At 37.7% G+C, this 25,834-nt stretch overlaps 1 protein-coding gene across 5 annotated transcripts in view; it reads left to right on the top strand.

The window, feature by feature from the left end:
• Positions 1 to 25,834, top strand: part of FRYL (FRY like transcription coactivator) — a 268,832-nt gene that overhangs the window by 216,693 nt on the left and 26,305 nt on the right. For 4 of the 5 annotated variants that reach the window (XM_070372372.1, XM_070372373.1, XM_070372371.1 and 1 more), the window contains 16 exons: positions 229 to 341; positions 1,331 to 1,481; positions 2,148 to 2,251; positions 3,803 to 3,988; positions 5,266 to 5,470; positions 6,949 to 7,070; positions 8,109 to 8,299; positions 9,665 to 9,759; positions 10,871 to 11,478; positions 11,797 to 11,894; positions 15,844 to 16,014; positions 18,412 to 18,552; positions 19,924 to 20,121; positions 22,589 to 22,750; positions 22,865 to 22,939; positions 23,260 to 23,436. In XM_070372372.1, the coding sequence (XP_070228473.1) occupies positions 229 to 341; positions 1,331 to 1,481; positions 2,148 to 2,251; positions 3,803 to 3,988; positions 5,266 to 5,470; positions 6,949 to 7,070; positions 8,109 to 8,299; positions 9,665 to 9,759; positions 10,871 to 11,478; positions 11,797 to 11,894; positions 15,844 to 16,014; positions 18,412 to 18,552; positions 19,924 to 20,121; positions 22,589 to 22,750; positions 22,865 to 22,939; positions 23,260 to 23,436 (2,797 nt within the window). The remainder of the gene's footprint in view (positions 1 to 228; positions 342 to 1,330; positions 1,482 to 2,147; positions 2,252 to 3,802; positions 3,989 to 5,265; positions 5,471 to 6,948; positions 7,071 to 8,108; positions 8,300 to 9,664; positions 9,760 to 10,870; positions 11,479 to 11,796; positions 11,895 to 15,843; positions 16,015 to 18,411; positions 18,553 to 19,923; positions 20,122 to 22,588; positions 22,751 to 22,864; positions 22,940 to 23,259; positions 23,437 to 25,834) is intronic. The other variant, XM_070372370.1, reaches the window with a different exon arrangement.

The following is a 25,834-nucleotide window of genomic DNA, read 5'->3' as shown; positions in this document are numbered from 1 at the left end:
CTTATATGGAAGAGGTTTCACCAGAATGTTATTATCACAACAGTTTAAGAAAAACTTGAGGCAGAAATAACTGACTTCAAAGCTTAAGCTTTTGAATTGTAATGTGGAAATTAAAATATATCACAGTAAACTTTAGTAATTTGTGTACTGTGTTCTTTTTTTAAGCATAGAAAGTACAAATACCGTTTTACCATCAACTGTGACTAACTTCAGTGGTCATTCCCACAGCTATGTGCACCTAGACATCTACAGCGGACTAAACAGTCATTTAAATCGTCAACATCACAGACTAGAATCTCGATACAGTAGCAGCTCTGGAGGATCTTATGAAGAAGAAAAAAGTAATACATTCCAAATGTGTTTTTTTTTTTGTTTTTTTTTTAATAACTACGATGGTCAGGTGTACTATCATTATAGTAACGTTAGTAATTGTATTCTTCCAGTAAATTGTTTTTAAGAAGAGTATTTAACTGCCACGAGTGGTGTTCCAATATAATCTGAAATGTCTTGACTTTAAGAAGCAACATGAAGTGGGGGAAATACATTTTAAAAGCACAGGTTCCCTGTAGGTTGATCAAAAGGAACATAAGAATTGGTTCTCAAGAAGCATCATAGAAAGAATCACAGAACAGACACACAGGCAACAGGCTGCTTTTTTGAACAGGTTTGATCTTTGGTGGGACTTGGGTTTTCTTGAACATTCTCCCTTGCAGTTGCAAAATGAGCACTCTGTCCGAGTCTCATTTTAACACTAAGGTAGGGTGAGATGGAGGCACAAGCCTTCAGACCGCAAGGGACCCTGAAGATGATCTGGTCCAATCTCCTCATTTTGCACATGATGGAACTGAGGTCCAGAGAGGTTAAGTGACTTATCCACGTCACACAGAACTCACATGTCCTGATAGCCTTTTTTTACTGCACCCCGCAGCCCCACTGCAGTAGAGCAGATTTCCTTTGAAGACGGGTTTCTATCGGCCCTATCTCCAGAAATTTGAACTGAGTAACTTACCAGAAGGCCCTTGATACAAGGCAGCTTTACCTATAATGTGGTCTCATAGCTTGGACATCAGTTGTGAAATCATGATGAGGTGCTCATGTAGTTTTGCTTTGATTTAAAATAAAGGAATTTGAATTGATATATCTTTTTCTCTCTCTGATTTGCTTAATCTGATAATATTGGTACCCAGGTCTACCTAGCAAACATTTGTCAAAATAGTGGGAAACTTTCTTATCACTTTCCAGTGGTATAAATAGTTGGTGTCTTACTAGAGTTTGCTTATATTGGCAGAAAGTAGATGGTGTAGACAATGAGATCATTTTATTTTGATAGGTGACTCAATGCCACTTTATTCTAATTGGCGACTGAAAGTGATGGAGCATAATCAAGGAGAGCCACTACCCTTCCCACCAGCTGGAGGCTGCTGGTCACCACTGGTGGATTACTTGCCTGAAACGTCATCACCTGGATTACCTCTTCACAGGTGGACCACAGCGTCATTCCTCTTTCATACGAGCCAAACCGCTGCTTAATACTTCAGCTGTCTCTATGCTATCTGACAACACGGAACACAAGCAACCTTCTTTCCTTTGATACTGCCACAAATTCTATCCGTGTATTTAGATTTTAAGTGATCTAAAAACTCAGACTTCTCACTGTTTACAGTGAATAGTATTAAATCTAATTCTGCTGCTGCTGCTTTTCTGGGTGTCTGGCATAGTTACTTGACCTTTCTGGGACCCAGTTATTACATCTGAAAAATACTATTTTACAGAAGTAGGCACTCTTATTTTGAGTTAAGCTGATTTCCTGCTTAGCAAAAATCACAGTAGAACAGTGACTGCATTCTTTCAAAATGTATTAATGTACCAAACGTGTACCGAACACCGACTATGTGGCAAGCAGTGCACCAGGTCTTGGGGGTTGAAGATGAAGAAAACATGGCCCTTGACTGGGAGGAGCCCTTAGCAGATAGGCTGTAAAACTATCATTGAACGGTTTCCTCAGCTGTATTTCTTTTCTTCTTTTTTTTTTCTTGAGAAATTGTATTTTTCCATAAAATACAATATTAAAATCTTAGAGTAATTTGCTTAAGATGTTCTCTAGGTTTGCTCTAGTGGAACATTAATAACGCTCTTGTTTGTCATAGGTGTAACATAGCCGTGATCCTTTTGACGGATCTCATCATTGATCACAGTGTGAAGGTGGAATGGGGAAGCTACCTCCATCTTCTTCTTCATGCAATTTTTATAGGTAATAAATATTTGGTGCTGTTTCTTTCATTGTGCATTTCTGTGATCGCTGAAAGGCAGTATATGGTATGTTTGTTTTTTATAGGTTGCATTTTATTCATTTACCTTTATTGAGGTATAGTTGATTTAAAATATGAGTTTGAAATAATGTACAAATAATGACTCAAAACTTTTATAGATTCTACGCCATTTATAGTTATTATAAAATATCAGCTAGAGTCCCTGTGCTGTATAATATATCCTTGTAACTTACTTATTTTATGCACAGTCGTTTGTATCTCTTAATTCCCCACCCCTATCTTGCCACACCTCCCCCACCACCCCTCTTCCTGCTACTAACTACTAGTATGTTCTTTGTATCGGTTAGTCAGCTTCTGTTTTGCTCTATTCAGTAGTTTGTTTTATTTTTTAGATTTCACATATAGGTGGTAACACACAGTACTTGTGTTTTTCTGTCTGGCTTATTTCACTAAGCATAATACCCTCCAGGTTCGTCCATGATGCTGCAAATGGCATTATTTCATTCTTTTTTAATGGCTGTTGTAAATAATGCTGCTGTGAACACTGGGGTGCATATATCATTGCTAGCGTTGTTTTCTTTGGATGTATACCCCCAGTAGTGGAATTGCTGGATCATATAGTAGATCTATTTTTAGTTTTTTGAGGAACCTTCATAGTTTTCCTCAGTGGGAAAAGCGGTATGGTTTTAAGAAAGTTTCTACATATTTCTGTTCTTATTTTTGTATGTTGTTTCCCATGACACTTTTTACTGGGATTCTCATGGTCTAGAGGGGTGTTATTCCTAGCCTCTCTTTTAACCACAGATAAGTCTGTTATACCCATTCCTGTTCCGTTCATACAGTCTCTCCCACTGCACACAAAAATACACATACCTTCCAGCAGGAAAGATTCTGTAACAGTAGCAAGAGTAAAATTAATTTACCTTTAGGACTGGGAACTTTCAGAGTAAATGGAAAATTGAAATGGGTACTGACTGTTTCCCAAAATAATTAGATTGTAGACAGTCTAATTATTACAGTTAAAGCTCCACTGTGCCCTCTGTGACAAATATGTGGGATCCATCACATCTCAGCAATACTTTTCATGTTTGTAAGACTGTTTGCCTGAAGCAAGTCAAAATAGCCATCTTTTCCTAAATTTTCCTGATATGTACACATATTATATATTACTTCCTTCCTTCAGTAAGCAAACGTCTACTGACTTTCTGTTGTGTTCCAGGCACAAAAAATGCTTGCCTTTAGAAGTTCGTGTCCATCTAGTGTTAAGTAACAGAGTAATGGTTTCTAAGAGATTACTAAATTTTAGACATAAAACACATTGGAAACTTGTCTTGACTCGCCCTAGTCCAGTAGGACCATAGGATATTGTAAAAGTGTGAATGAACTCTAGGCCAATATAAAAACTTGATGTAGTATGTCGTCTTTCACAAAATATTTAATTTGTGCTTTTCTTTTTAAAATATACATTTGGTAGCAAGAATGCTACTCATCATTTCCCTTTCCTGATGATAATTGTCTACTACTCTTTTTAGGGTTTGACCACTGCCACCCTGAGGTGTATGAACATTGCAAACGCCTGCTTCTGCACTTGTTAATAGTAATGGGATCCAACAGTAACATCCGAACTGTTGCTTCTGTCCTTCTCAGGAACAAGGAGTTCAATGAGCCCAGGGTGCTTACCGTCAAACAAACTGCACACTTAGATTATACTTTCACAGGTATTTGCTTTAAAAATGGTTTGAAAATACAGCCGTACTTTGTTAATCTTGCATTAGAGAAAGTCAACTGAAGTTGAGATACTAGAGTACTTTTTAATATAGTTTTATTATTTTAGGTACCAGTGACATTATTAATTCATAAAAGAAGGAATTAAACTTGGAGTATTTGAATCTCTATTACCTTTAAGGATCTTTGTCATAACAATGTTGAGTGGCTTAATTTGAGCACTGGTTATGAAAAAAAAATGGTGAACTTGTATTAGATTCCTCCTACTTTCAAGAGCTGAAAAACTGACGAAGGAAGACATTTAAAATATTTTATTCATTCATTTATACTAATTGCATTTACAATGTTATACATCTCAAAGTCTAGTAAGTTCCAAATTATATATTTTTAAGTAGTGAGGTCCAAATTAATGAGACTTTAATGTAGAATTTATTTCACTGTTGATGTGAATTTGTTTTACTTTTCAAATTGTATTTTCTTTTTCCCTAATAGCCCTAACTCATTTATTTCATTCATCAGTATCATCAGGTTTATAATAAATGACCCAGAAAATAATTGGGTTTAAAAATTGAAATAAGACTACTTTTTTTCCTAATCATATAATGTCAGATACAGGGTTGATCCATTTTAAAGTTACTTACTGCAAGCCCTGTAGCTTACTCAAAGCCCTGTAGTTAGTGAGAAAACAATCGTTAGTAAACTTAGTTGCCTTTTAAAACTATGATTAAAAGATGAATGGAATAAAGTTTACTGCCTTTTTTAAGTTAAGCATTTCTATTCAGAATTCCATAGTTTGTATTTGTTGTTTGTTTTTAAGGCTCCTTTTGCCATTTTATAAATATGGGCATTAGTGATAACCTTTAGAATTATTTAATAATTGGCATAATATAAATATTACACACAGACTTTAAAATTGTCTTGATTTAAGTAAAGTGAAGCAGAAAGTATGGACCCCTTAACGTAAGAAATTAAAAATCAGCTAACACTGTAGAAATTATTTCCTTAACTCATGTTGAGGAAATATGCCAAAGTATCAGGAAACTGCCAGTTCCAACTTTGTTCAGCAGATGGCAGCATAGGCTAGCATAGTAAATCCGAACCATTCAGTTTTAATACGAGGCTCTGAAAACAGTGTTTGCTCAAAAACTCAGTTGATGTCCTCTGGTGCTTGTGAGGCTCCAGTGTAATCTGTAAGGGCCCATAGCTTAATCTTTAAATATTGTGGGAGATGGTTTCACATCTGGGTATTCACACCCATGGTCTCTTTCAGCAGGTGTTAGTGATTTTATACCTGATTACCAGCCCTCCCCCATGACCGACTCAGGGCTCAGCTCAAGTTCTACCTCCTCTAGTATCAGCTTAGGAAATAACAGCGCTGCCATTTCCCATCTGCACACCACTATCCTCAACGAGGTTGACATCTCAGTAGAGCAGGATGGAAAAGTCAAAACCCTCATGGAATTCATTACCTCAAGGTAACATTTGCGGCTCTTCCCATCCCAGCCATAAACCTCTGTTAAGTCGTCGTTTCATTTGTCAGCTTCAGCGAACCCTATTTTTGTTTTCCAAAGTGTCATTGATTTGGAAAAGACAGGTTTGTCTTGTGCGATATTTAGAAAATTTGATGCAGCCAGGCCGCCTTCTTTTGCTCTCACAAGATTACATGTGAGGAAGGCTTTAATCATGTCTGAATGATTAAGTGCCCAAAGAGAGTGTAGTATTTTCTGAATGTATATTTCTGCCTTCATTAGCTGCATTACCAGTCTTTCATCAAATATTTACTTAGGGTCCACTCTTGGCAAAACACTCTAAGTAAAGAAGAAACATAGTTGGGGAGGGAGGGGCTGGCTGAAAATCACAGACGTAAGAAAACAAGGTGTAATTGTTACTCAGGCTGCTGAGTAATCCAGCTTGAACGTAATGTTGAGGGGCTCCTAGACAAGAAAGCTTGGGAGAATTCAAACTGGAGAACCAGAACCATGAAGCCCAGGCCAGAGGTTATAGATCTTTCAAGAAAGGAGACATTATTGAAAATCTTTGAGCTAGAATGAGGAGTGTGGAGGAGGGCCCAATTAAATAAATATGTTGAAAAAATCAGTTTCATAGCAAAGTACTTGATGAATTAGAGGTGTCAGGAACTAGAGGCGGTGTGACCACATTTTTTTTCAGGGCATCTTGGCCTGTGCTAATAGGGGGCTGAAACCTGAATAACCAAACTGGTAAATGCACAGATATTTTTAAAGAAAGAACCGAAGGACATTATTCTGTCCTAAACTTCCTGTAGTTTTCACTTATAAATTATTTTCTTTGCCTTAGAATCTAAATAATGTGTCACCTCTATAAATTTTGACCTTTAATATCTAAGCAGTAACCAGTACTCTTCTCACTTGGCAAAATTTGCCAAATTTTCCTACTACCTCTGAGAGCCTTTGACTATAATGATGGAACATTTTGAAATTATATGTAACTTGGATCTTCTGCTACTTGCTCTACTGCTGCTGCTGCTAAGTCGCTTCAGTCGTGTCCAACTCTGTGCGACCCCATAGATGGCAGCCCACCAGGCTCCCCCGTCCCTGGGATTCTCCAGGCAAGAACCCTGGAGTGGGTTGCTGTTTCCTTCTCCAATGCGTGAAAGTGAAAAGTGAAAGTGAAGTTGCTCACTCGTGTCCGACTCTTAGCGACCCCATGGACTGAAGCCTACCAGGCTCCTCCATCCATGGGATTTTCCAGGCAAGAGTACTGGAGTGGGGTGCCATCGCCTTCTCCGGCTACTTGCTCTAGATCATTGCAAATCCAGGTAGTATATAAACAGTAGCAGTAGACTGTATGACATGCTGTTTGATTTACTCAACTACTGTCCTTTCTAACTGCAAAAGCACGTTTTAAGTGAGTGTGAGTAAAACTTAATATCAAATTAAAAACCAAGGGAATCACATCTGTTCTCTGTTTTCAGAAAAAGAGGGCCCCTTTGGAACCATGAGGATGTTTCTGCCAAGAATCCTAGCATAAAGAGTGCTGAGCAGTTGACTACATTTTTGAAACATGTGGTTTCTGTTTTTAAGCAGTCAAGCTCAGGTATCTTTTAGTAAATGTTTCAGATAATATTTACTTTCAAGTAGATCTTTTACTGTGATGTCAAAACTTCTGATGATATTCAGCAAAAAAAATTGACAGTTGACATGTCTAAATTCAAAAGTCATAGACAGGTTTTCTTTTTTAACTTATTAGTGGTAACAGATTTGTTTTGGTTGAAGAAAAATTACTACTTGAAAATAAGACTGCTACTTTTGGGACTTCCCAGGTGGTCCAGTGATGAAGACTTTGCCTTCCATTGCTGGAGATGTGGGTTTGATCCCTGGTCAGGGAGCTAAGATTCCACATGCCTAGTGGCCAAAAAACCAAAGCATAAAAACAGAAGCAATACTGTAACAAATTCAATAAAGACTTTAAAAGTGGTATATACCAAATAGATCTTTGAAAAAAAGAATGCCACTTTGACATTCTTTGTTTGACATATGATAGTATAATGAAATTATAACACGATTGTTCATCATGAAACAATTGTTTTAAAGGAACATATATAGAGATGACAAACTGTACTGGTTTGGGCTTCTGTGATCGAAAATTGAACACATCCTGAAAATCAGAGTAAAACGTGTCTAAAATGGTGGTTCTTAGCTAGGGGGTGATTCTTGTTGGGACATTTTGCAATGTCTGGAGACATTTTTCTTGCAATTAGGGGGCGGGACGTCAGTGATTAGTTGCTACTGGTGTCAAGTTGTTAAGAGGCTGGAGATGCCATCACACAACTACACCACACAGGACAGCCCTCACAACAGAGTTATCTTGCCAAAGTGACATAGTGGTGACGTTGAGAGACCTTGTTCTCAAGGATTACTTCCCTGGAGACTATGATGAAGAGTCGTCTAAAGTGTAAATAGAATTGTATGAAAAGGAAAAGCATTGACTTGGAAAATGTTAGAAAATGTTAATGCTCCCTTTGCCAGGTACTACGCTGGCACTGAATTTAATACGGTTCCTAGCTTCTGATCATCATCCCTATATATATCCTGAAAAACAAGAAGCACTTACTCGTTTCCTTTGTTTTCACAGAAGGAATTCACTTGGAACATCATCTTAGCGAGGTCGCGCTGCAAACAGCACTTTCTTGTTCCTCTCGACACTATGCTGGGAGATCCTTTCAGATTTTCAGGGCCCTAAAGCAGCCTCTCTCTGCAACTACACTTTCTGATGTTCTCTCCAGACTTGTAGAAACTGTAGGGGATCCAGGAGAAGATGCACAGGTAGTTCGTTCACATCTTTCAGCAGGTGTTGAGCAGTTCCTCATTGTCAAGGACCTGCTTCCAAATGTAGATCACGGCAGGTAGACCAAGTTAATGTCACAGAGAATTGTTGATGTCAGATGCTAAGAAGCAGAAAATTAAAAACAAAGTTAGATGATTCATGTTTAATAACATACAAATTGAACTAGGTGGTGCCTATAAAAACAGCTTTATGCACACTCACCTGGATATTCTGTGATGACTACAAGGTAAAAGAGGAATTTAAAGTAGATGTAAAGTAAAACACTGAATTTCATTTTTTAAGATAAATTACATGAAATACTGCAGTAGGGAACTTAACATAGGTCTGTGACCCATGATGTTATTTAACGCTGTTTTAGACACTGAGGATATAGTAGTGGACACCACAGAGTTCTTAGCATAGAGCTCACATTTCACTGGGGAAACAGACCTTTTAATCCATCAGTAATGTACAGTACAATTTTCCTTAATGATGAATGCTGTGAAAATAATACGGTAGGGTGACAGCTTAAACAGTGATAGGGGAGAGGGGTATTTTTTTGTTTTTTTTTTTGTATATAATCATCTAGAAGATGAGTTCTGAACACATGCGTAGATGAATAGTGAGCCCTGTGATCATCTGGGACAGACAGCAGAGGGAAATAGGACTAACAAGTGCAAAGGCCCTGAGGCAGAAGCAGTGGGCGCTTCAGAGGAAAAGCAGACAGTCCAGAGTGGCTACCGTGTATGGGATGGGGACTCCAGAGGCAGGCGGGCAGCAGGCCCAGATCACACGAGGCCTGGGGAGGTTCTGGCGAGAGGTGGGATTTTACTCTCAATTGATGGGAAACTACACATAGTTTTAAAGGGAGGAGGATGGGTGTGATTTGCTTTTTTAAAAATTCACACCGTGGGTGGCTTTGTGGCATCCTTAGGAAGGCAAAAGAGGTCAGTTAAGAGGCTGTTTGAAAGGCCCCAGACCAAAACGGTGATAGTTGGATTACAGGAAGCTGTGGAAGTAGAGAAGTCAGATACAGGATGTATTTTTAAAGTAGTATTTTCAAGACTAGCTGATGGATTCAGTTTAGATGTGAGAGAAAGAAATAAGGATGTCTCCTAGATTTCTGGCCCCAGCAGTTTTGGGCGGGTTGTGTTGCCATTATAATCAATTTTTTTTTTTTCATTATAATCATTTTATACCATTAGTTTGCTACGTTTTCATCCATCCACAGATCATGTTGCTCAAGAGTTTAATTATTTTGTAATATTAATGTGGAACTTGTTCCATTTTAAAATCTCATCAGGATGTGCATTACAGTTTCTTCTTTCAGGCATAATTAATTAAAATCTGCCCCTTTTTTCTAGGGATTTGTGATTGAGCTGCTTCTCACGCTGGAATCTGCAATTGATACTTTAGCTGAAACCATGAAGCATTATGATCTTCTGTCTGCCCTTTCTCAGTAAGAATTGATAAGCCAGGCAATCGGTGGATTTGTATACAAAACTTCAGTAGCTAAATAGGCACAATATTATATTGTTTTAATATTGGTAGTGAGAGGAGTACCCCCAAATTCAGATGAATTCCAGTGGGAAAATGAGCCTTAGACAGTGAGGATGGGTGAAGGGTCTCAGAGGCAATACTGTTCCTCTTTCATCTGGCCAGAGACCTTCATGCTGTGCTTCTAGGCTTCAGCCCCAGTAACAGGCTCTGTTCCCAGCACACTCAACAACCCATTGTCCCCCCAGCAGGTCAGGCTCCTCAGGACTCACACTTTCCACCTATTGGTCCTTCTGCGTGGACCAGCCTCTCTTCAAACTTCCTGTTTGTAAATCCCACACTGATTTATCCTTCAAGTCCCTCTCCTAGTTAAGCATTTCTAACTGCGACCTGGGGAGTGCTAAGCATTCTATCCTTTGGATTCTCACAGTATTCTCTTAATATTTTAATAACAGCAACTAGCAGGCTATAATTTTCATGGACTTCAATATTCCTAGCATTTTGCATACCACTGGCACATGTAGAAAATATTCTGTAATTGTTTTTTAATCAATGATAACTAGATATGAGGGAGAAGGAGAAATCAAAATTAAATTTTTGAGCTTGGTTCTTTTGGAAAGAGTGTGAATTGACAGAAATAGGGACATCAGGACTGTTGAGTCTGCAGATGAGAGAAACGAGGCCTGGGCTTTGGATATAATGTTCACCAAATCCCAGACCTGAAAATTATCAGCAGTAACTATAGCAGCATTTTCACTTCAAATCAAACCTTATCCAACTCAGGGGAAATAATCGGTCACAGTAGGAAAGATACTGTTTTTTTTATTAATAGAGAGGAAAGAACTGAAATTGGTTTTAGCAAAGTCAGATATGCTTTTTTAAAAAATATTTTAATTTTATTGGAGTGGAGTTGATTTACAGTGTTGTGTTAGTTTCAGGTATTAAGTCAGATATACTTTAAAAATGACTTTTCCTGGTAACAGTTACTGTTTTTCAGCTGTTTTAAGAGTACAGTTAAGGTAGCAAAAGAAGCAATTGTGCCTGGATTCATCTCTTTTTCTTTTTCTTTCAAGAACCTCATACCATGATCCTATAATGGGAAACAAGTATGCAGCTAACAGGAAAAGCACTGGACAACTCAATCTAAGCACAAGTCCCATTAATAGTAGCAGTTATCTGGGATACAACAGTAATACAAGAAGTAACTCTTTGAGGTTAAGTTTAATTGGTGACCGAAGAGGGGACCGGCGGCGGAGTAACACACTGGATATAATGGACGGACGGATCAACCACAGCAGTAGCTTAGCGAGGACTCGAAGCCTTTCCTCCCTGCGAGAGAAAGCGGTGTACGATGTGCAGCCCACTACTGAGCCCGCCAACTTGATGGCCACCATTTTTTGGATAGCAGCCTCTTTGTTAGAATCAGATTATGAATATGAATACCTCCTGGCTCTCAGGCTTCTCAACAAACTGCTGATCCACCTGCCTTTGGATAAATCAGAGAGTCGAGAGAAGATTGAAAACGTGCAAAGCAAACTGAAGTGGAATAACTTCCCAGGCCTTCAGCAGCTCTTCCTTAAGGGTTTTACCTCCGTGTCCACGCAGGAAATGACGGTGCACCTCCTGAGTAAACTGATTTCTGTCTCCAAGCACACGCTGGTGGACCCTTCCCAGCTGTCAGGTGATGTGACTAGAATTGCACCAACTTTTTTTTTTTTTTTTTTTTTGCCTTTTTAATGTAGTGAAATGTAAACTAATCATTTGTTTGGAAATCTACTAATTTCTGCTTTTCCACAGAGTTTTCTTAATATGTGAAGTAGCATAAATTTTTTGGTAAAAGCAAAAAAACAAACACAATTTTTTAGAAGATCAAGTACCCCAGGAAATAAAAAGAAAATGGTTTCTGTGAACCAGTTAAAAACAAACAAAATAAAAACCTTTAATTTTTAAAATAATGTGCAATAAAATTGGTTATTGTTTGCTTTTTTTTTTTTGATAGGCTTTCCTCTTAACATCCTTTGCTTATTGCCTCACTTAATCCAGCATTTTGACAGCCCAACTCAGTTTTGCAAAGAAACAGCTAGTCGAATAGCAAAGGTAAGCAAATGTTACGCTGAATGATAACACTGGAGGGAAATTTCTCTAGAGTCTATCTTAAGGGGGGAATCTCTTCAGAATCCTTTTACTGTCACTTCCTATGTGAATTTTGCATCTAAATTTTTATTTTTATGCATATATGAAGGAGTAATATAGTAGTGATGTAAGTTACAATTGCTCAAATGACAGTGAATAAAATTACTTGTTTAGACTAACTGTCCTCTGAGTCTTGAGTCTTTTTCTGCTCCGTTTCCCTACTTATCCTCTACCTGTCAGTTTCCAGGTCATTCATTTATTCACTACCAGATATGTACTGAGCACTGGATCAGGTGCTGAAATACAGTGATTATCAAAGTAGATAGAACCTTTAGCCCCCTGGGGCCTAGAGTTCGGGGTGTGACCACCTAGAATCTGGTGACTTTGCAATGAAAGTGAAACTGTTGGCCGCTCAGTGGTGTCCAACTCATTGTGACCCTGTGGACTGTAGCGCGCCAGGCTCCTCTGTCCATGGGATTCTCCATGCAAATATTCTAGGGACACATAAACCAAAATCTGCCTCGAGGAATTCATATCTAAGCTGACTTTGAAAGTTGAATAGGAAGGACCAAAATAAAATTCCTGGATGAGAAACAGAAGCAGGGCAGAGGGTAGAAATTTTCCAAGCAGGAGAAATCACACGTGCAGAGTCCCTGAGGAAGAAGAGGGCATAATATATTTTTTGATTCTGAAAGTTCTTTTTGTTTGCCTTTGAACATTCTCTTCATCTTCTCTCTGTTCCCTTCATTCTTTTTTCTTTCCTTTTTTGACTCTTTCCCTCCCATCATACATTTCTTAAACAAGTATGTAGCTATTTTTAAATTGCCTCTGGACAAACTTTGTATAAAAAGTTTTATAGCTCAATCAAATTGTAAAAGAAAATTATTTTGAATTTTATATACTTAGTAATTTCCTCTTAAGAACAAGAAAGAAATCGTAACTACCTTGCCTTCTGTTTAAACTTAATTCTGAACTAATTTTATGTATTTATTTATTTTGTCACATTGAGTCTTGGAAAAAAGACTTTTCAAGCAGAAAATACAAGCAGTTACAAGAAGGAGTTACATGAATTTACCAGTAATATATATGCAACAGGAAATTAGGTGAACTGAGGAAGTGACTCAATAGTAATATAAGTAAAATAACCTGGTTAAATCACTGGGGAAAAATCAGAGAAGTCTGCAACATAAGGGAACAAGCACATAAAATTCTCTGGAAGAGCTTTTTATATAAGCAGCTTTTTTCAAACCTGAGATTCAGGTAGCAGATAGCACATCAATAAATGGAAAGAGCAAGCTTCTAGAAAGCTAAACAAACACCCACCTCTCCCTGGCCCACATTTCAATGTCGGTAAGTGCAGATTTATCTCTGGGTACCAATGGAATCAAAAAATACTATCAACCCAATTATCACATATACAGCTACAAGAGTAAGAACACTTTCATTATCTTGATGGATAATATTTAATGAACGACAAAAATATATTTAATAAAATATGCTGTTGAGTCTATCCCTATTTAAATTTCTAAATAGATGTGGAGAAATTCTTAACCATTTTAAAAGCATGTGTTTAAAAAGAAGAGCCATCATTATAGTTAATGGAAATACATCTTAGTTGTGAAAATGATGGTTTGCACTAAAAAACCCAACGTGTATTTGCATTAATGAGGTCTAAAAGTGATTTTAAAATTTTATTAAAATGACTTTCATTTTAATATTCTGATAACATACCATTAGGAAAATGTAAACAAAGGGTTTTTTTTTTTTTTTTTCCTACATGAAGGTTAAGAAAGAAAATATAAGGAAAAAAATATCGGCTTATTTGGGGATTTTAAGAAAATAAAAAGCATAAATTCCCTGATAAGGGAAGTAGAAACATTTGAGATTGGCAGCTGAAACGTGATGAGTAATTTGCTTAGTGCTGGGGCAGGTGAGAAGCACAGTGTGGCCAGAAGACCATGGAAGCCCCTTGAGCTCCAAGCCTGTGCTGTCATGACCGAGGCAAAGCACAGGAATGTCCCAAATATCTTTTGTTTTTAAGAAATCAAATATATGGCTTTCTGTGAGTCATAAACTGCTGTGAAGTCTGTTTTCTTCCTGTTGAGTGGCACACAAAGTTTCCCTCTGTTGGCTTTCAGCAACCTGCAGGATGTGGACTAAATTGACTCCTTAATTATTCTCTCACTTCAACTGTTGAGAGTGATTTTCTGCCATTATGTGCTTCCTCATTATGCAAATATCACTGCTGCTGCTGTTTGTGCCCGTGGAGAGCACAGCATTTCAAAATGAGGCAATGCTTGGAACAAATATTGTCCTTTTAGCTATTCATTATGGCAAAAACAGCATGCTAAAAAAGTTTTGTTATAAAACATAACTCTTTGTGGCTCATAATTTAACCTGATAATTCCAAAATTCCAAAATTAAGCTGGTCTTGCTTTACTATAAAATTGCACAGCCTATATTCCAAAGAATGTCTTCCTTTTCAAAAACTAGGTTTTAAAAAATCATTCTTTCAAAAAAATATCCTTTAAGAAGATAAGAATTCTATCAGAATGTCATTCTTCAAGCTAAGATTAAAGAATTCACCTCAAACTATAAAAATTTTTGCTGAAGAGTAACAGATTATGAAATTGTAAAGTTATATGGTTTTGTAAAATAGTGTGAAAAATTACTATATTTTGAAATACAAGTAATTATATCTTGAAATATAAGTGAAATACAAATCTTTTTGAAATATCAACCAACTTATTCTTTTTTCTTCCTGGTGTCTCTTTTATGAGTAAAAGGCTAATGCATGAAAACAACTGCTTTGAATGATTTTATAAAATAACTTCCAAGGTACTATGTTAAGTTTCTGCAGAGTCTTGCACGCCTTCATATCTTGGGCTTATCCAGTGATATTGTCTGCATGATGAATAAGCGTAAAAGTCAGTTACAGTCATCTGAAAATTGAAAATTTATATATATTTTAAAAGATAATACTCTTGTTTTATCAAATGCTCTAGGTAGGCAGTTTGTGAAAATAAGATGGAAGAATAAGGGAGGAAAATAAAAAAAAGGGGAACTAAAAGGACTTTTGTCACGGCTATCCTTTCACAATAGCTGAGACTAACATGGCCCTTTTCCAGTTCTTCACTGTTCAGTTATCCTTGAAGGAGGTTTAGGAACATCCCCACCAATGACTCAGGGAACAGACAAGGTGCATTTGGCCCATTAGATTCTCCCAAACATTTGTTGATTCAGATACTGTAATACCATATCAAGCAAACTCTAAGAACGTCAGTATACTTTGTACCAGCCTGTAAATGACTGGCCAAGGACCTTGAGAGCTTTAGCTGATTCCCTGAACATTGGAGACGCAGGGCTCCAGCGTTTCATCAGCCCTCCAGTGAAGTCCTTTTACTGTGTCACACATGTTGAGGCTTCTGCAGCTGACTGCTTTGGTGAGATACCCTGAACACCTTGAGACTAAAGCATTTCTTCTTTGGCACAGCAACTCTGAACCTCCCTGAGGATTTCCTGGTTGAGTCTGCCTATTTAGTTTCTTGTACTTTGAACCTTATATGGATTTTATAAGACAAAGCTCTTTTTACAAGATGATATGTAGGATTTACAAAAACTTTAGGTTTTTACCAAAGACATTTTTCTAGAATATTGGACTGAAAAGAAAGCTGTGTTCTTAACACCCATGGAAGTGCTTGACATATTAACCATCTTTCCGTATTATCTAAGTCATTCCCTCAAGGATGCCTTGTGCTTTCTCCTTTTCTGTTTAACTTCTCTACTGTATTGAGATAAAATGCATTAATGCTTCAACATATAGATCTAAATTATTTCATTAAATGAATACATTGAATATAAAATTATGTTTAATGTCGTTAAGTAAATGAAATTTTTTTTGTTGTTTTTTTAGGTTTGTGCAGAAGAAAAATGCCCAACACTTGTCAACCTGGCTCACATGATGAGCCTGTACAGTACACACACGTACTCCAGAGATTGTTCTAACTGGATCAACGTAGTGTGCAGATACCTGCACGACTCCTTCTCAGATACTACGTTTAGTCTTGTGACTTATCTTGCAGAGGTAAATTTACCCCCATAAAAGGATCTTGCAACTGTTCTGTGACAGAATTTTCAAGAGTATTTATTTCTAGAGCAGCACTAATACTAATTTTCAAATTTTATTTAAGAGTGAATAGAGGTAACATCTTTTTTAAGAGGAAAAAATATACAGGTAATATCATTCAAGTACAAATGAGTTTTTTTTTTTTTTTTCATTTTCAATGTTTACTTCTTCATTCACTCTTTAAGTGGTATAAACTCAAAATAATGTAAACTTCAACTTAGCAGTTTTTGAATGTATTTCTGCACTCACTGTCTTTAAATAACACAAAACTCAATATAAACCTCACCTTTATTTAAAATGGAAAATGGGTTTTTTTTTCCATGGTCTTGATCCTAGGAAATGGTTATCGTTTTTTGTTTCTATAAATTAGCTCTTGGCTTTGAAATTCTTTCTAGAATAATAGTATAGCATGTAAAGTCATTTCTGCTGGGCAAGTACTTATTCTGGTGATATGTTTACCTCCTAATCTAAAATATGATGGGCGGGGCAGTAAATAGAATTTAAAACTAGTCCTGCTGCTGCTGCTGCTGCTAAGTTGCTTCAGTCGTGTCCGACTCTGTGCGACCCCATAGACGGCAGCCCACCAGGCTCCCCCATCCCTGGGATTCTCCAGGCAAGAGTACTGGAGTGGGTTGCCATTTCCTTCTCCAATGCATGAAAGTGAAAAGTGAAAGTGAAGTCGCTCAGTCGTGTCCGACTCTTAGTGACCCCATGGACTGCAGCCTACCAGGCTCCTCCGTCCATGGGATTTTCCAGGCAAGAGTACTGGAGTGGGGTGCCATTGCCTTCTCTGAAACTAGTCCTAGAACAGCATAAAAAGTTAACACAGTTGATCTTGCACAACGCTGAAATTAAGGGTGCTAACTCTGCATGCAGTCGGTTTCGAGTATATCTTACAGTCAGCCCTCTACATCTGTGATTCAACCAACTGTGAATCACGTACTGCTGTGGCACTGAAAAAAATCTGCATATAAACAGACCGACACAGTTCAAACTCGTATTACTCAAGGGTCGACTGTATTAATTTGTTGAAGAAGTAACTCCATGCCTAGGAAAGTAAGTTACTGGGTAGAGAATACTGGAGACCTTCAAAAGGAAGAAATTCCTAGTCACTAAAAATGTTTATCAGCTTGCAATAAAGTGATATCTTCCTTTTTAGAAAGTTGACCTCTAGAGATTAAACCTAACACACAGACTTAAATTATTTGTAACCCAATAAGCATTTAAGTATTGCTTACAGCACTGTTTAACTTATCCAAGTCACTGATGGTGCCCATCATAAAGTGCTCAAGATGGTGTGAATTTTTAAGGTATTGGTTTTGATAGATTTACTCCCATCACCTTTATATTTGAGTGAGCTGACAGAGTGAGCTGTCTGCCTGAGAGCTTCCTGACATGCATGAATGTGCATCACTAGGTTTATCTTACACCTGTACCTTTAGGACAAGAGCCAACATAAAGCCAGACCTAAGGCCCAAGCTCTTTTGAACTTAAGTGTCTTAATCCAGCTTTCACTTTTGTGCCACCATAAAGCCCAACACTAAGGTAACACTTGGAGAAGGAAATGGCAACCCACTCCGGTATTCTTGCCTGGGGAATTCCATGGACAGAGGAACCTGGTGGGCTACAGTCCATGGGGTTGCAAAGAGTCGGCCACCACTGAGCACATCATCACAAAGTAACACTCGCTCTCCCTGAAGACTGACCCGTGGGGCTTTAAGGTCTGACACTGGTACAGTGTAGCCTATTGGGTACCACATATGGGCAATATATTTCCAGTCTGTAAAGAGAATGCTTTGCCCCAAATGTTACTCTTATTAGTATAAGTTATCCTTGTTCTATGATTATTAATGAATCTCAGATTATCACTAACAACAGTACTAAAATTATTTACATGTATTTAAAATTACACAGATATAATTTTAATTGTCCCACAAACCCTATAGGAAAGTGGTATCACTTTTTAATTTAAAAATCAGGGCTCAGAGAGGTTAAGAAACTTGTCCAAGATTACATGGGTAGTCATTGGCTGGTGGGAATGGCTCGGGAGTAGTTAGTTATTCTTTGGTAATGGTGGTAGAGGAGTTTTAAAATAAATGGTGTTCAATTAAATTAGTTAAGGGTATGAAAGTAAACACTAAGGTTAAGAAAAAACAATCTACCTAATTCTCCTTTCTGAAGCAAGGACAAGTAACAATAGCAGACATTACCTTTTACCTTCATTATTCTCTGGATTTCTGATAATCTGACCATAAACTCTTAGGTTAACTGTATTGTGGTTTTCAACATCAGTAATGTAAATACAATGGAATTTTCTTGAACCTGATTAAAATATATTTTTAATATTACTTTTAGCTGCTAGAAAAAGGACTGTCTAGTATGCAGCAGTCATTACTACAGATCATCTACAGTCTTTTGAGTCATATTGACCTCTCCGCTGCCCCAGTAAAGCAGTTTAATCTGGAGATCATAAAGATCATTGGCAAATATGTTCAGGTGAGTAGCTACAAATCTTATGTATAGAAAGTGATCATCTCAAAAACAATATATAATCATAAAAAATTGGAAACACCTTAAATGTCTTAAGAACAGGGGAAGTGGTTAGTTTATAAATCATGTTTTCAGGAATATTTATGAGATGGGAAAATGTTCCCAATGTGAATGACATAAAGCAGAATCTGAATGGTAGGATTCAGCAAGCAAGTACATGTAGGCCTTCTTTTACATTTAGAACACAGCTACCAATATAATTTACAGGAACATCCCTGAAGAGGCTTGCACATTTTACAGTGCCCAGAGCTCCTAGTTTTTTACGTAAGGAAAAAAAAATGATGATTTCTATTTAATTTTGTTAAAGATAAACTGTTTCTACAGTGATGTGCTTAAATTGTCACAATATCATTTGGACATTTCTATTATCACTAATATTTTGTGCTTTAGATGGCTTCATATCGAGATGTTGTTAACTAAATTGGAAAACTCAGTTCTGCTAAGGATTTTTTCACTTCCTTTTTTTAGTAATATTGTACCTGGTTCAGAACTGTTAACTATGAAACAATATGTATAATAAAGGGTTGAGGTGTGATTTTAGTACCACAATAAGAAAAAAAGTCATGTTTTTTACATGATTCTTTTCAGTAGATGGTAAAAGAGAAATGTTCTAAATTCCTAATTAGACATTGATTTCTCTCCACCTATACATCTGTCATACAAATCATTCCTAAATTATACTGGTAGAAATATACAAAATGAAAAGCAGAAAAATAACTCGAAACATTGCCACCATATATGAGGGGGAAAGCTCACCCTATACAGGTCAGGAATCACTGAGAGGATTGTTTTAGCACAGCACTTATGCTTATTATTTGGGGCTTGAGTCATTAAGAAATATCTAAATTTTAAAAATATTTTAATATGTTTATGTCTAAGAAATCTGATGCATTAAAAATAGTTTATCAACAAGGCTTAAAACATTTTAAGTTTAGAGTCTTAGGGCCATGTACTTCATTCATCTAGAAAGTTCACATACATACGACCCTTTGGCTTACCCCTACTGCCAGATTACTGTATTAGACTTTCTTAATGAATAATATTTATAAAGCACTTACTGAGAACAGTGCAAAATATCCTGAGTTGTTAGCATTATTATGCATATAATATCTTGTAAATCTAACAGTAGAAATAATAACTTATTTTCTATCCTTGTGTAACTCAGACCCTCAGTTAAGGACCTCAGAGTAAAAATGAATAATTGACAAGGAATTTATATAGAAATAATATTTTCACTGTCTACAATGTAACTAAGTTTTTGTTCTTAGTTACATATGTATTTTTAACTTTTATATGTCTATTAATTTTTGAAACCAGAGTCCTTATTGGAAGGAAGCCCTTAACATCTTAAAACTGGTGGTATCCCGCTCGGCAAGCCTTGTCGTGCCCAACGATATCCCCAAGACCTATGGAGGAGATATGGGCTCTCCTGAGATATCCTTCACTAAAATTTTTAATAATGTCTCTAAGGAGTTGCCTGGGAAGACCTTGGATTTTCATTTTGATATATCTGAGGTAAGATGCTCAGGTATTGGTGAAGGCTCTGTATTAGAAATGTTCATTTGTTCATTCTGTCATTAATCAAGCACTGATTGAGCCCATAGTCAGCAGGAGATGCTGTGACAGGTGCCCTGAAAACGAGGTGGGCATGGGGGAAAGGCCTACTCTCAGCGCGCCTGTAGCCTCTTGAGGAGATAGGCAAATAAACACAGTGCTTTGGTTGCCAAGTAAGTTCGAAGTTTTATAGGACTATATAGCATGTACATCTAACTTAATCTGACTAAATGGGAGCGTACATGGAAGTGTGGGCAGGGGAGATTAATCCTAGGAAAAGCAGCACATGTGAATGAAAGCTTGTAAGTGTGAGGAAGCATGGCGCTCTAGAAAATTCTAATTAGCATGGCCTACTGTGAACATGTAGCACAGAGAATAGAGTAGTGTGATGAGAGAGAAAGCTGAAGCCATAGGGAGCAGCACAATCATGAGGATATTGTCGGACGAGATGGTTATATCTTGAAGTAGTAGTAGCTCCTCAAGGATTTTTAGCTGGAGTAGAAAATATTAGGATTTGCATTTTAGGGAGATCAGTCTGGGAACAGGATAGAAAACAGACCAGCAGGAAGTTTTTAGGAGGGAAGTTATCAATCAAGTATTTTGCAGGGTAGGGGGAGTTAAGAAAGATAGCAATTGAAAATCTACTCACATTTTAATTGAAAAGGATAATACAGATTTTTTAAAAATTTGCAGTTTAGTCTTGGTATTTGAGGGCTTCGCTGGTGGCTCAAGATGGTAAAGAATCCGCCTGCAGCGCAGGAGACCTGGGTTCGATCCCTGGGTCAGAAGTTCCCCTGGAGAAGGGAACGGTGGCTACCCACTCCGGTATTCTTGCCTGGAGAATCCCCACAGACAGAGGAGCCTGGAGGGCTACAGTCTATGGGCAAAGAATCAGACATGACTGAGCGACTAAGCACAGCACAGCACTTGGTGCTGAATTTATCTGAAGCTTATTGATTTATGTTTTTTTAAGATATAAAGTATGCTTGTGCTAGTGTTTTAGTTAATATCACCTGAGAATTTCAAACATGGAGTACACAGCGTGGGAATATTATAGAGAAACTAGCTTTGCTATTCTTCTGAGTCCGAAATTGGTAATGTAACAATTGTTTTGTTTGAAGAGTAATATGAATCCTCAGAACATTTGATATATATCAGATACTTAATTTCAATTTATTTCATCAAAAATTCCTAAAGTACCTGCTATGTGTAGGCACTGAAGATATACTAGAGGAATAGCAATGAGTCTCGCTCAGTCTAGGGACTCCCATAGAGCAATTGGAGACAGGCAAAGAAACAAATCAATATCACTGGGTAAATGTCCAAGAGTAATTACCCAGATGTGGTGGTGGCATCAGCATGGGCCTCCTTGAAAGTGTGGCGGCAGCGTTCAAAGTGCCTCAGGGTTTGCTTGGTGCGTGTTCCGTGCAGAGCAGGGGATATGTGTCAACACAAAGGTCCATAAAGGCGCCATATCTTGGGAAACAAACTCAGCTTTGATGGAGTGCAAAGTTCAGGAGCGAGTGGTAGAAGTTGAAGTTGGGAACATGAGCAGGAACTAGATCATAAAGGGACTTGTATGACATGCAGATGAGCTTAAAATTATATTCAAATGCAAATTTGAGACACTTCACAAAGCCAGGTAAGCACCATTTGGGATTCATCATGGAATTTTACTGAAATAAAATTTGGAAATGTCATATATTAGATTTGCAATAAGACATTATATGATAGCTTTCACTTTGAAGTTGTTACTTATCTTGAATATTTGCAAAAGCACTTTTAGACACATACTTAACAATTACGTAAAAAAATACACAAAATATTGTGTGTGTTAGTCGCTCAGTCGTGTCCAACTCTGTGCCCCCATGGACTGTAGCCTGCCAGGTTCCTCTGTCCATGGGATTTCCCAGGGAAGAATACTGGAGTGGGTTGCCATTTCTTCTCCAGGGCATCTTCCCAACCCAGGGATCAAACCCAGGTCTCCTGCACTGCAAGCAGACTCTATACCATCTGAGATACTGGGGAAGTCTGACCAAATTGTTAACCAACATTAAATCTGAGTGGTGAGATGACAGGTGATTTTGTAAAATCATTTTTGTATTTCTGAGCTTTCAAAGAGGACATACTTTATAATCATGGGGGGAAAGATGTAGACGGTGGCTTTTAAAGACAACAGATCTATTTTTAAAGTAGGAATAAGTTCTCCAACAGTCTCCTCAGAGTCTTGTTTCCAGTAAAGTGAAATCTTACTATTAAAAAAAAAAGTATCATTACTTTTGATTTTTGTAGTATCTGCCTTTGCTAAGTAATCTTTCTCCTTATGCTGTTTTTCTGATTGTTTGTAAAAAATGTCATCACAGATACACTATTAACCCACTTACGTTGAACTGTGTGAGTCAAACACTGGCAATTTATTTCTTTGTAGACACCAATTATTGGAAATAAATATGGTGATCAGCACAGCGCAGCTGGTAGGAATGGGAAACCCAAAGTGATCGCGGTGACAAGAAGCACTTCCTCCACTTCTTCCGGTTCTAACTCTAATGCCTTGGTGCCTGTTAGTTGGAAGAGGCCACAGTTATCACAGGTACATAAAAGTTCATAGAACAGAAGAATCAATTTTATGGTACGTGTGAGAACTTGAGAATTTGCCTTATTTTCATCAGTAATCTTAACGTTTGCATTTTTTCTTTCTCTTTAGCGAAGAACAAGAGAAAAGCTAATGAATGTGCTTTCTCTCTGTGGTCCAGAGTCTGGCCTTCCAAAGAATCCATCGGTGAGTAATCATGAAAACCTGTGTAAGTGTTTTAAAAAATCTTAGAAGTGTTAGTCCATGAAGAAACAGAAATCATTGTGTCTCCTTGTTTGCCTTTTCTTAACGGTGTTGACTAAGAATGAAAAAATTGTCACTTGCCTTTGTGACACTTGGCCCCTGTGCTAATTCAGTATTCACACAGTTAGACATTTGCCCAAATTAAAGCTCTGAGCTCACTGATAGAAGAGGCCTGCAGTGGCTCATAGGGCACTGATGCCCCATATTCAGAGTGACCGAGCTAACGGATGGCCTGTTTTGTTTTGTTTTTGGCTGGGCGTCAGGTTGTATTTTCTTCTAACGAGGATTTGGAAGTTGGTGACCAACAAACTAGCCTCATTTCTACAACAGACGACATAATTCAAGAGGAAGAAGTAGCTGTGGAAGATAATAGCAGCGAACAACAGTTTGGCGTATTTAAGGATTTTGACTTTTTAGATGTTGAGTTGGAAGATGCAGAGGTAAGGATGTGGGCTTTCCTTCATAATATTTATAGAATAGCTACAGCTACATGAGAATGAAGGATTTAACCACAGGATTAAACAAGGATTTAATCTTTCCTTGTTCGGGGCAGTATCACGTCAAAAGGTACAAATCTAAGTTGGGAACTAAAGATAATTAGTACAGTTAGTCAATAGCAGAATAAGTCTGAAATAAAAGGAACATCTAATTTTTTCCATCTTTATCTTTCAAAATATAGAGTAAAAATGGATTTTTTTCAAAAGTATTTAATTGAGGGTGTGCTTAGACTTAAGTGTTTGCGTAAGCCACACAAATTAATGTGCAGCAGAAGAGTAAACGTTTCATTTAAATCTATCGGACAACTTTGAAGAGGGTGGCCCTGAAACCAGAATGACGATTAAGGTGCCTTTGGCGCTCTGGAACACTTTGCTGTGACTGAGATTCTACCCAGGACATCACCCACCACTTTCTTCTTCAGGGTGGAGCTAGCTCTCTCAAATGCCTTGTTTCATTCAATACCAAGGACTCGCTCCTTAAAACTGATTCAGTTTAGAGAAAATTGATAGTTGGGTCAGTTTAGATGCTTCCTAAGTGGAAAGTCCAACTCAAAAGGTAGATTTACTTGCTCACAGAACTGGGCTAGCCCAGAGTCAGAGCTTATTTAGGCAAACCTCAGTGGAGTTTCTGGCTGTTTCTTTGCATTCTCTAAGCTCTGCCTTTCTCTGCAAGTTGGCTTCACCTCAAATGTCCATACATGGCAGTGTTCAGAGAAAGTGAGGGTCACTTCCATAAAGGCTCTCAGGAAAGTGAAGAAGTTAACTCTCCTAAGGTTTTCAGCACACTTCTTGTCACACCTCATTTGGCCCAAATTGAGACATTTGCCAATTTCTAAAAAAAATAAATGAGCAATAGGATTGCCCATCGCCCTGGTTGTGTCAGGCTGTTTGGGACCTATTCCCATAGCTGACATTAGTCCCCTAAGCCACAGACTCCTAAATCTGAAAAGTTTACATCAAACAGATCACAGAAATGTTCCTCCTAAAATTGTTATAAATGTCTGTCTTCAAGAGCTCCAAATGCCTTACTGTCAAGTATCCACACCATGTCATGCTACACCTCTGTCCAAGGATGTTCAAGTTACTCGTATAACCCATGCGCATTCATCAGTCCTCTTTGAAGGGATGTTTCCTTTGACTCAAGTAGGCGAGGTGGAGGAGTGAACTGTAACAGCTTCCACCACGTCACGCCATTACTTGTTGATAGGAAACCATTGTATGGAGGTCTTCCTGTGTGCTTCAGCTACTACCACTCCCCTCCTCTCCCCCGCCACCCCGAGGATGTGAGGATATGACCATGGTGCCTCAGGGTCCAGCAGATGCCCTCACACTGGCTCAGGGGTAGCCACTGTTCACCACGTATGTATTCCCAGACGCAGCTGGACAGGTTCTCAGAACCCAGGAACACATATTATTCAGTGTCATAGGGCAGTGGCTTTTAGCCTTTTTTAAAAAACTATAGCCATTGCTAATATATCACATATCACATCTAAGTATATACATATATATAGACACACCTTTAAAAGTTTAAAGAATATGCACCCTTATTCTATGTACACTGCTATTTTCTATTCGATTTTTTTTCAAAAAGAGCAGGTCATCACCCTCCAAAACTGCTGTCAACTCCCACAATTTAAAAAACATAGAAAGTTGTAGGAAATAGGAAAAACCTACACAATTAGGCAAGAAAGTGTGATTGGTTCAAGAGACCTGCTGCCCTACCTCACAGGCATAAGCCAGTTCTAAAGTCTTTTGCAGTTATTTGCTTTTTTCAGTTCAGAATTTAGAAGCTCTGAAGGTAGGCTCTTGACATTTTTATAATGGTCAGGTTCTTTTGTTTGCCTTTTTTTTTTTTTTAAGATCATTATAATTGCTTTCAAGTTTGTCTTGTACTCTGAAATGTTCCTAGTAATAAATATGGCTTTTGAGTAGAACCCTAGAATGAATTAAAGATGCTTTTGTCTTTTATTCAAGTCGCAGTAATTTGAGCTGGTATTAACTTAGGTCTCATAATTAGGCTAAATCAAATGATAAGAGATTTTCTAAAAACCTAGTCTTGCTTTGAACCATGGTAATAGTAAATACTTTGCTACAAAATAAACTTAACTGCTAATGAAACTTCTAAAATACTCTCCAGCCTTGAAAGCCCACAGCGTGTATTCATTCATTCCCTAAATGCATATTGAGGGCTGTTGCCACAACCCTGGTTTTGTTATCGCTTTTGCACAGTTGATTTCCACTGTATGTTTCATGTGAAATGAGTATTCCTCTGCTTTATTTAAGAAAAAAAAGATCTGAAAACCTCTATCCTGGACAATCCCTCTTGATAAAGGAATACACA

The sequence above is a fragment of the Bos mutus genome, chromosome 6 (genome assembly GCF_027580195.1).
Source record: "Bos mutus isolate GX-2022 chromosome 6, NWIPB_WYAK_1.1, whole genome shotgun sequence".
NCBI lineage: Eukaryota > Metazoa > Chordata > Mammalia > Artiodactyla > Bovidae > Bos > Bos mutus.
This window is presented reverse-complemented; position numbering and strand designations above follow the sequence as displayed.